This window comes from Bombina bombina, chromosome 5, assembly GCF_027579735.1.
Source record: "Bombina bombina isolate aBomBom1 chromosome 5, aBomBom1.pri, whole genome shotgun sequence".
NCBI classification, from domain to species: Eukaryota; Metazoa; Chordata; class Amphibia; order Anura; family Bombinatoridae; genus Bombina; species Bombina bombina.
In genome coordinates, this window is record NC_069503.1 from 54,729,174 (window position 1) to 54,740,663 (window position 11,490).

At 39.7% G+C, this 11,490-nt stretch overlaps 1 protein-coding gene across 1 annotated transcript; it reads left to right on the top strand.

The window, feature by feature from the left end:
- Positions 1–273: 273 nt before the first annotated feature.
- On the top strand, positions 274–11,255 carry LOC128659832 (oocyte zinc finger protein XlCOF6-like). Its single transcript, XM_053713406.1, has 2 exons — positions 274–448; positions 7,264–11,255. Exons 1-2 carry the CDS (start codon positions 430–432, stop codon positions 9,129–9,131), a joined length of 1,887 nt encoding a protein of 628 aa, XP_053569381.1. The 5' UTR covers positions 274–429; the 3' UTR covers positions 9,132–11,255.
- Positions 11,256–11,490: the final 235 nt, after the last annotated feature.

Genomic DNA, 11,490 nt, shown 5'->3' on the forward strand with positions numbered 1-11,490 from the left:
GGCTCAAACTGATTTTTAAACCGGTGAAAACTGCCTCTTAGCCTCTCATATATTAATATAACTGTGCTGGTTGTGCAAAACTGGGGAATGGGTAATAAAGGGATTATTTATCTTGTTTAACAATTAAAAATCTGGTGTAGACTGTCCCTTTAAGGGGCAATTATAACACCCACAGAGCTCACTGCTAAATGCTTGTACTGTATCAATAGCACATATGTAATAACCTAAACCTCTGAAATGTATCACATGAATTGTTATGCGTGCCTTTAATTATACCTTACGTACAGTTAATCAAAACAATTATTTATTTTCTGTCTAAACCATTAAATATACTTTTTACAGACACAGCCAGAGCACTGAGAGATATCAGGAATTGAGTGAATAAGGGAACCTTCTTCCTGAGCACAGGCATTGGAGCCTGTTATCAGCATGAACTCATATGTGTTAGGTGAGTAAAATAGATATTATGCTGACTTTAATTATTGAGTGACCTATTCTATTTTCCCAGTAAACAAATGTAAACTATTATAACTGCATCTTTAAGGACATTTGTGTCAGTGACAGTTATAAAGAAGGAGCAACCCCCATTGGGTTGAGGAGTAGGGTAAAAAATACTACTCCCCCCTCTGTCCTTTTAGACAGATCATGTCCAACTAACCTCGCCCCCTGACCTGTTTCATTACTCAGAACACCGGCAACTCCATCTTTTCCTGCCTTGACCTCGCTCATGGAACACCCACAACTCCCCCAGTGTTCCTCACCCCAGAACCACCACTGATTTGTGTGCTTAATTTTACAGTGAGTATTATTAAACTAATAACGTTTTTGGCTCTTTATATAAATAGAACCACAGCCGAAAGCTAAAGATTTTCATACGGTCACTGCTTCTTACCCTCTCAAAACATCTCACACTGATTATTAGTCTGTGATGATTAATACATCATGTTCTCACCCAACTGGTTGTGTATGAGCCGGGCAGGGCTGTATGTGCAGTTGCTTGTGCAATGCTAAATGAGGATGGTGGATGCCAACTCTCGTGCCCAGAATACAGATGTACTTGTTCCCTGGCTGAGAACATTATTCACATGCACCTTGTTAAGTGCGGCCCTATAACTTGTTTTCATCAGTAATCAGTAATTTAGTTTACTATGATGTAGTAATGTTTACATTCTATGTCATGCTTTTTTAATTTGTGATTTACAGGTAAATAAAGTTAAAGGGACAGTCTAGGCCAAAATAAACTTTCATGATTCAGATAGGGCATGTAATTTTAAAAAAAATTCCAATTTACTTTTATCACCAATTTTGCTTTGTTCTCTTGGTATTCTTAGTTGAAAGCTTAACCTAGCAGATTCATATGCTTATTTCTCAGACCTTGAAGGTCACCTTTTCAGAATGCATTTTAACAGTTTTTCACCACTAGAGGGTGTTAGTTCATGTGTTTCGTATAGATAACAGTGTGCTCGTGCACGTGAAGTTATCTGGGAGCAGGCACTGATGGGCTAAATTGCAAGTCTGTCAAAAGAACTGAAATAAAGGGACAGTTTGCAGAGGCTTAGATACAAGATAATCACAGAGGTTAAACGTATATTAGTATAACTGTGTTGGTTATGCAAAACTGGGGAATGGGTAATAAAGGGATTATCTTTTAAAACAATAACAATTCTGGTGTAGACTGTCCATTTAAAAATACAAAACAGAAGACATTTGAGTATAAAAAATGTTTCTCTTGCAAGGTGTATCCAGTCCACGGATTCATCCATTACTTGTGGGATATTCTCCTTCCCTACAGGAAGTGGCAAAGAGAGCACACAGCAGAGCTGTCCATATAGCTCCCCCTCTAGCTCCACCCCCCAGTCATTCTCTTTGTCGGCTCTAAGCACTAGGGTATCTCTACGGGAGGGTAAAGTGAATGTGGTGTTAGAATTGTAGTTTTATATCTTCAATCAAAAGTTTGTTATTTTTAAATGGTACCGGTTTGTACTATTTACTCTCTGGCAGAAAAAAGATAAAGAATTCTGCTGAGCGGAAGATGATTTTAGCATGTTGTAACTAAAATCCATTGCTGTTCCCACACAGGACTGAGGAGTACCAGAAAACTTCAGTTGGGGGGAACAGTTTGCAGGCTTGACTGCAATGAGGTATGTTCAGTCATTTTTTTCTAGACAAGACTGAGATAATGCTAGAAGACTGACAATATCCCCATGTGGGGGAGGGTAAGCTATGTTCTGAGACTTAGTAAAGAATTGAATGCTTACATAGAGCAGGGCTAATTATGCTGGTTGACATTTTTTCAGGGCAATCGATTATTTGGTTTAAGAAATACTCGTTGGAGACACTTTTAAAGCACTTTGGAGTGTTTTTCTGGGGTTATTAACCACATGGCTAAAATTTATTCACTTAGATGTGATTTTTGTAGGCCTCACAACTCCAGAGTGGAGTGGGAGGGGCCTAATTTTGCGTCTCAGATGCGCAGTTAGAATTGAAAGACAAGTTCATGCTGCTTCACATGGAGGGTCCTGCTGCTGTTTGAGGGCCTAAAAGAAGCTTTATTCCCCCAAATCTGATCCCTAAGGGCAGGTAGGGCCACAGCTGTGCTGTAGCAAGGTGCTGTAGTCAATTAACCGGTTGTGGGCTTTAGGCTGCTCCGGTTTGGGCATTAAGGGGTTAATCGTTTTGTAACTTGTGGTGCAATCTTATTAAGGCTTTAGGTACATACTGTGAAAATTTCAAAAGGATTGCTGCATTTTTCACTGTTTTGTAAAATTGTGTGCTCTTTTTATCTCTTAAAGGCACAGTAACGTTTTTTCAAATTGTGTTTTTTATTTGATTAAAGTGGTTCCAAGCCTGTTGGTGTATACTGCTAGTCTGTTTAACATGTCTGTCACCAAGGAAAATCCTTGTTCAATATGTTTAGAAGCCATGGTGGAACCCCCTCTCAGAATGTGTCCCACTTGCACTAATATGTCTATACACTTTAAAGATCATATTATTGATCTTAAAGATGTGGCCCTAGATGATTTTCAGACTGAATGTAACGAGAATAGTCCATCCACCTCTCCCCATGTGTCACAACCAGTTACGCCCGCTCAAGCGCTGCCTAGTACCTCTAGTGCGTCTGCTCCTTTTACATTACAACAATTAGCGGCAGTCATGGATAATTCCCTTGCAGCTTTCTTATCTAAACTGCCTGTGTTACCTGCAAAGCGTGCTAGCTCTGTTTTAAGAACAGATTATGAGCATTCTTAAGCTTTGGTAGCCTTATCTGATGTACCCTCACAGCACTCTGAAGTGGGGGTGAGGGATTTGATGTCTGAGGGAGAAATTTCCGATTCAGGAAAGGTTTCTCATCAGTCAGATTCAGATACATTGGTTTATAAATTTAAATTAGAACACCTCCGCGTATTGCTCAGGGAGGTATTAGCTTCTCTGGATGATTGAGAACCTATGGTGGTCCCAGAGAAATTGTGTAAAATGGACAAGTACCTAGAGGTCCCTGTATACACTGATGCGTTTCCGGTCCCTAAGAGGATTGCGGATATCGTTACTAGGGAGTGGGATAGACCAGGTGTCCCTTTTGTTTCCCCCCCCCCTATTTTTAAGAAAATGTTCCCCATAACTGACCCCATGCGGGACTCGTGGCAGACGGTCCCTAAGGTAGAGGGGGCTGTTTCTTAACTTGCTAAACGCACAACCATACCAATTGAAGACAGTTGTGCTTTTAAAGACCCTATGGATAAAAAGTTAGAAGGTTTACTTAAGAAAATTTTTGTTCAACAAGGTTTTCTTCTCCAACTTATTGCCTGCATTATTCCTGTAACTACTGCAGCTGCTTTCTGGTTTGAGGCGCTGGAGGACTCGCTCCAGACTGGGACCTCATATGACAAAATTATGGATAGAATTAAGACTCTAAAGCTGGCTAATTCTTTTATCACAGATGCCGCTTTGCAATTAGCTAAGTTAGAGGCAAAAAATTCAGGTTTCGCCATTATGGCGCGCAGAGCGCTTTGGCTCAAGTCCTGGTCAGCGGATGTGTCGTCAAAATCCAAACTATTAAATATCCCTTTCAAAGGAAAGACCCTCTTCGGGCCAAAATTGAAAGAGATTATTTCAGAAATCACCGGGGGAAAGGGCCATGCTCTCCCTCAGGACAAGCCTTTTAAGGCTAAGAACAAAGCTAATTTTCGCTCCTTTTGTAATTTCAGGAGCGGTTCCCCTTCAGCCTCTCCAGCTGCAAAGCCAGAGGGTAACGATTCACAGCCCAAGGCAACCTGGAAACCTTACCAGGGCTGGAACAAGGGTAAACAGGCCAAAAAGCCTGCAGCTGCCACCAAGACAGCATGAAGGGGTAGCCCCCGATCCGGGACCGGATCTAGTAGGGGGCAGACTCTCTCTCTTCGCTCAGGCCTGGGCATGAGACGTCCACGATCCCTGGGCATCAGAGATTGTTTCCCAGGGATATCTTCTAGAATTCAAGGACTCCCCTCCAAGGGGAATATTTCCCGTCTGTCCACAGATCAGACAAAGGAAGAAGCGTTTTTTACGCTGTGTAGAAGATCTACATACAATGGGAGTGATACACCCGGTTCCAATTGCAGAACAAGGACTGGATTTTTACTCAAACCTGTTTGTGGTTCCCAAAAAAGAAGGAACTTTCAGACCAATCTTAGATCTAAAACTTCTAAAAAGGTTCCTCAGAGTCCCATCATTCAAGATGGAGAACATTCGGATAATCTTACTTATGATCCAGGAAGGTCAATATATGACTACCGTGGATCTAAAGGATGCGTAACTACACATTCCTATCCACAAAGATCATCATCAGTTTTTCAGGTTTGCTTTTCTAGACAAGCATTACCAGTTTGTGGCTCTTCCTTTCGGGTCGGCCACTGCTTCCAGAATTTTCACAAAGGTGCTAGGGTCCCTCTTAGCGGGGGATAGCAGTGGCACCTTTCCTAGACGACATCTTAATTCAGGCGCTGTATTTCCAAAGAGCCAAGTCTCACACGGAGATTGTATTGGCTTTTCTGAGGTCTCACGGGTGGAAGGTGAACATCATAAAGAGTTCTCTCTCTCCACTCACAGGGGTTCCTTTCCTAGGAACTCTGATAGACTCAGTAGAAATGAAGATATTTCTGACGGAGGTCAGAAAGTTAAAGCTCTTAGCTACTTGCCGAGTTCTTCATTATACTCCTCGACCATCTGTAGACAATCGGATTAATGGTAGCGGCAATGGACATAGTCCTTTTTGCTCGGATACACCTCAGACCACTGCAACTATGCATGCTCAAACAGTGGGACGGGGATTATGCAACATTACTACTGTAGCTTACATCAATCATCAAGGGGGAACAAAGAGTTCTCTAACGATGACGGCAGTAACCAAAATAATCAGGTGGGAGGAGAATCACTCCTGCCATCTCTCAGCAATTCACATCCCAGGAACTGGGAGGCGGATTTTCTAAGTCTTCAGACTTTTCACCTGGGGGAGTGGGAACTCCTCCCGGAGGTGTTTGCCCAGCTGACTCAGCTTGGGGCATTCCAGACTTGGCTCTGATGACGTCCCATCAGATCTCTAAACTTCCTCTCTATGACCTGCGTGGCCACGCAGGACTTGGTATGCAGACCTAGTGGACATGTCATCTGTTCCACCATGGATGCTGCCGATGAGGCAGGATCTTCTAATATGGGGTCCGTTCAAGCATCCAAATCTAATTTCTTTACGTCTGACTGCTTGGAGATTGAACACTTAATTCTATCAAAGCGTGATTTCTCTTAGTCAGTTATAGATACTCTGATTCCGGCTAGTAAGCCTGTCCCCAGGAAAATCTATCATAAGATATGGCGAAAATATCTTTGTTGGTGTGAATCCAGGGGTCACTCATGGAGTAAGATTAGGATTCCCAGGACATTGTCTTTCCTCCAAGAAGGATTGGAGAAAGGATTGTCAGCTAGTCCCTTAAAAAGACAGATATCTGCTCTGTCTATTCTTTTACACAAGTGTCTGGCAGAGGTTCCAGACGTACAGGTGTCTACTCAAGCTTTAGTGAGAATCTAGCCTGTCTATAAGACTGCGGCTCCGCCATGGAGTCTAAATATAGTTCTTTCAGTTCTTCAAGGGGTTCCGTTTGAACCTTTACATTCCATAGATATTAAGTTGTTATCTTGGAATTTTTTTGTTTTGGTAGCTATCTCTTCTACTCGAAGAGTCTCCGAGTTATTTGCCTTACAGTGTGATTCACCTTCCACTGGTGTTCCATGCAGATAAGGTAGTTTTTACGTTCCATACCTGGTTTTCTTCATAAGGTTATTTCTAACAAGAATATTACCCAGGAAATTGTTGTTCCTTCTCTGTATTCGAAGAAGGAACGTCGGTTAAATAATCTTGATGTGGTTCGTGCTTTAAAGTTCTACTTACAAGCAACTAAGGATTTCAGACAAACATCTGCCTTTTGTGTTGTCTATTCTGGTAAGAGGAGAGGTCAGAAAGCCACTGTTACCTCTCTTTCCTTTTGGCTGAAAAGCATCATCCGTTTGGCCTACGAGACTGCTGGCCAGCAGCTCCTGAAACAATTACTGCTCATTCTACCAGAGCAGTGGCTTCCACATGAGCTTTTAAAAACAAATCTTCTGTTGAACAGATTTGTAAGGCAGCGACTTGGTCTTCGCTGCATGCTTTTCCAAATTTTACATTTTTTATACTTTTGCTTCCTTGGAGGCTATTTTTGGGAGAAAGGTTTTACAAGCAGTGGTGCCTTCCGTTTAAAGGGTACCTGTCTTGTTCCCTCCCTTCATCCGTGTCCTAAAGCTTTGGTATTGGTATCCCACAAGTAATGGATGAATCCGTGGACTGGATACACCTTGCAAGAGAAAACAGAATTTACGCTTACCTGATAAATTACTTTCTCTTGCGGTGTATCCAGTCCATGGCCCGCCCTGGCATTTAAGTCAGGTAAAATTTTTTTGTTTAAACTACAGTCACCACTGCACCCTATGGTTTCTCCTTTTTCTTCCTAACCTTTGGTCGAATGACTGGGGGTGGAGCTAGAGGGGGAGCTATATGGACAGCTCTGCTGTGTGCTCTCTTTGCCACTTCCTGTAGGGAAGGAGAATATCCCACAAGTAATGGATGAATCCGTGGACTGGATACACCACAAGAGAAAGTAATTTATCAGGTAAGCATAAATTCTGTTTTTTTATTGAGATGGATTATATTATAAATAAACATTCTTATTTTTCTTTATACCATTTCTTTTTATGTAGACAAACACTTGAATAGTTCATATCCATCCTTCACTATAGGAAGCATCCGAATGTTACTGCAAACTCCAAAAGTCTTAGACACTAATGACTATTCACAAACATTGGGGATATCACAGCAGATATTTAGAGAGGATGGTGACTTGGCAGGAACTGGGCAGCAATCATTATGTACAGAGAGTAATTTAGTCATCAAAGAAGAGGACAACATTTATGACTTATCTAGTGAAATGATTATCCCAGAGGATAAACCACACACATTTACTGAGTACTCAAAAGATATTAAAGAATGGAAAAGTCTACAGTCTAGCCAAATGATGCATTCAAAGGAAAAAACTTTCAAATGTACAGAATGTGAGAAAAGCTTTAGATGCAAGTCTCACCTACTAGAACACTACAAAATTCACACAGGTGAGAAACCACACACATGTACTGAGTGCAGCAAATGTTTTACACAAATAGAACATCTGAAAACTCATAAAAAGATTCACACAGGAGAAAATCCTTTCACATGTACAGAGTGTGGAAAATGTTTTACACAAAAGAGTAATCTGAAAACTCATGAATGGATTCACACAGGGGAAAAGCCTTTCACATGTACACAGTGTGGAAAAAGTTTTACACTAAAGTGTAATCTGAAAAATCATGAAAGGATTCACACAGGGGAAAAGCCTTTCGCATGCACAGAGTGTGGAAAAAGTTTTACAGAAATGAGTTATCTGAAAAGTCATGAAAGGAGTCACACAGGGGAAAAGCCTTTCACATGTACAGAGTGTGGAAAAAGTTTTCCACAAAAGAGTAGTCTGAATGCTCATGAAAGAATTCACACAGGGGAAAAGCCATTCACATGCACAGAGTGTGGAAAAAGTTTTACAGAAATGAGTGGTCTGAAATATCATGAAATGATTCACACAGGGGAAAAGCCTTTCACATGTACAGAGTGTGGGAAAAGTTTTCCACGAAAGAGTAGTCTGAAAGCTCATGAAAGAATTCACACAGGGGAAAAGCCGTTCACATGCACAGAGTGTGGAAAAAGTTTTACAGAAATGAGTAGTCTGAAATATCATGAAAGGATTCACACAGGGGAAAAGCATTTCACATGTACAGAGTGTGGGAAAAGTTTTACAGAAATGAGTAGTCTGAAATATCATGAAATGATTCACACAGGAGGAAAGCCTTTCACATGTACAGAGTGTGGGAAAAGTTTTCCACGAAAGAGTAGTCTGAAAACTCATGAAAGGATTCACACAGGGGAAAAGCATTTCACATGCACAGAGTGTGGGAAAAGTTTTACACAAAAGAGGCATCTGGAAACTCATGAAATGATTCACACAGGGGAAAAGCCTTTCATATGTACAGAGTGTGGAAAAAGTTTTACACGAATGCATCTTCTGAAATATCATGAAAGGATTCACACAGGAGAAAAGCCTTTCACATGTACAAAGTGTGGAAAATGTTTTAGAGAAATGAGTAGTCTGAAATATCATGAAAGGATTCACACAGGAGAAAAGCCATTCACATGTACAGAGTGTGGAAAAAGTTTTACACAAAAGAGTATTCTAAAAACTCATGAAAGGATTCACACAAAAGAAAAGCCTTTCACATGTACAGAGTGTGGAAAAAGTTTTCCACAAAAGAGTAGTCTGAAAACTCATGAAATGATTCACACAGGGGAAAAGCCTTTCATATGTACAGAGTGTGGAAAAAGTTTTACACGAATGGATCGTCTGAAAACTCATGAAAGGAGTCACACAGGGGAAAAGCCATTCACATGTACAGAGTGTGGAAAATGTTTTACAGGAATGAGCAGTCTGAAAACTCATGAAAGGAGTCACACAGGAGAAAAGCCATTCACATGTACAGAGTGTTGAAAAAGTTTTACACAAATGGATAATCTTAAAACTCATGAAAAGATTCACAAGGGAATAAACCTTTCACATATTTAGAAAGTGGGAAAAAATGTTTTACATCTGGTATCACAAAACACCAAATATTTACACACAAATAAACTTTATATGCACAGTGTACAAACATTTTTACAATTATCCTAAAGAGGACAAACTCTCTAAATAGAAGCAACAAAAAGGATCCTATTGAGAAAGCCCCACTCCTTAGGGGTGAAACGTTGAAGGTGATAAGCATACTCTCTGTGGAACTTAAGAATTTGGAGTTTATTCTAAACGCAAGGACTCTGCATACTTAGTACCTATGTGCAGAGACCTAAGGCTTTCCTGACGGCTGGGAGGTAAATAGTAACCATACCAAGACTTGCGCAAGTGAAGATCGTTACTAAAGAAACCCAGTATCCTGAGACGCACCAAACACAGCGTACCTGCCGGTGGGGAACAGCCGGACAAGACATTGATAAGGAGCAGGTGAGAACGTGTGTGATTAAGAGCACAGGGTTCCCTGCTCTGATAATGTCAGATATAATTAGAGGAGACTAACACGCTTAATTAATCCTGTGACAAAAAAAGTGATACTATTGGAAAGAGACTGTATTAGCACACTCAGCACCAAGAGTGTTTGTAATTTGGAAGCGCATTTGGAAAGAGGTGGTGATTGGATAACCAAGTTGTTTAAGAACATTGCACATTATTTACAATTGGAGACAGCTGATACTGTTTGAACTGACTAACAGCAAGTTAAAACTATGGTTCTCTTATATCAAACATTGCACTGGTGGTTATATGTTGCATAGTGTTTACATAGGATACGATCAGTAAGGAAATTCATAGAAGCTCGATATACCTAAAAAAAGTTGAAGGAGCATTTTATAGTTGAACTATTTTATTGTTGATTAAGCACTGATATTGACCTGTTATTTTATCAATTTTTATATAGTATAGTTAAAGTTATCAGTGAATAGAAATTGTAGGCTGTATGAATGGTGATTGTAACTGTTTTGGGCCAAAACGTATGATTGAATTTGTGATGATATTTGAACAATTTTTTAATGACATTTGAATTGTCTTCATACTGTGTTTAATAAATTAAGTGTTTTGAAGAGCTGACTGCATCTAGTAAGAATTTTTTTCAAAGAGGGGATTTTTAAGAATTTGTATTAGTATTTAACCCACAGCTTTTTTAAGTGCCACCTGAATTTTCCAATTTGATACAATTATCCTAAAGAGGACAAACTCTCTAAATAGAAGCAACAAAAAGGATCCTATTGTAAATAATATTTACTAAATCTCAGTTATAAAAGCCCCAGATTGGATGTGCTCTCCTGCTGTCCTTTATTCCTCTATATATGTGCACCTCAGTTTCTCTCATATCAGTGTGATAGACTCCAAACACCACACAGGAATATACAGATCTGTCCTCATACTGACCAGTTTACACAACCATTCACCACCAAAGCACCCCCAGTGTTGTTTATTAATATGCCAGTGTTAGGAGTTGTACGTTTGTTTTACATAGGGGAGACAATAATTACATTTACAGAATAAAGGAGTCTTTATATGAATAGAGTGTTAGAGACTTATATAAACAAGAACATCAGTCTCACATGATTGACATATGGGAGATATATTTAATGTGCACATCATGCGGATAAACCTTTTCTTATAGCAATAGATGCTTAGCATTGTACATGTTATATACCAGAGGAATTACTGGGGGGAAACTGATTTTATTTAATGAGACACAATATCAGTAACCGGTACATACGTGATCATAATCAGTTTCATTTAAATGGCTACTTTAACCTACATGTATACTGGGTATGTAATATGTGTGTCATGTTCTGTAACTTGATATTATGTCTGTTATATGTTTTCATGTTAGTTAGAAGCCACAAGAACTGATAATAGCACATACTGTATATATAACATTATATAGAACATTATATGTCTGATAAATCCCTTTGTATCAAGAGCACAAGTGTTAGGTATATTTATACCATTGTGTACGTATATCATGTAATGCTGCTTTTTACTATATAATGATATACAATGTTTTTTCAAGCAAATAAAAAGTGATTGTAATCCAAACCAGTATTTCAATTTTTTTGTATAATTAAAAACACAATATCACACAATAATTAGGAAAACATCATCAAAGTGTCAGTTTTTTTCCCCTGCTTTGTTTGCCATGTGCTGCTGGCAGCCATTTTACTCACCTTTCTTACTTAGTCTGGTACAGAGTGTTTGATGCTGCTCATTTCCTGCACGCCCTTTTATGGCCAGACTGTTGTACAAAATCCGTGTGATACAGGTTGCAGTCTCA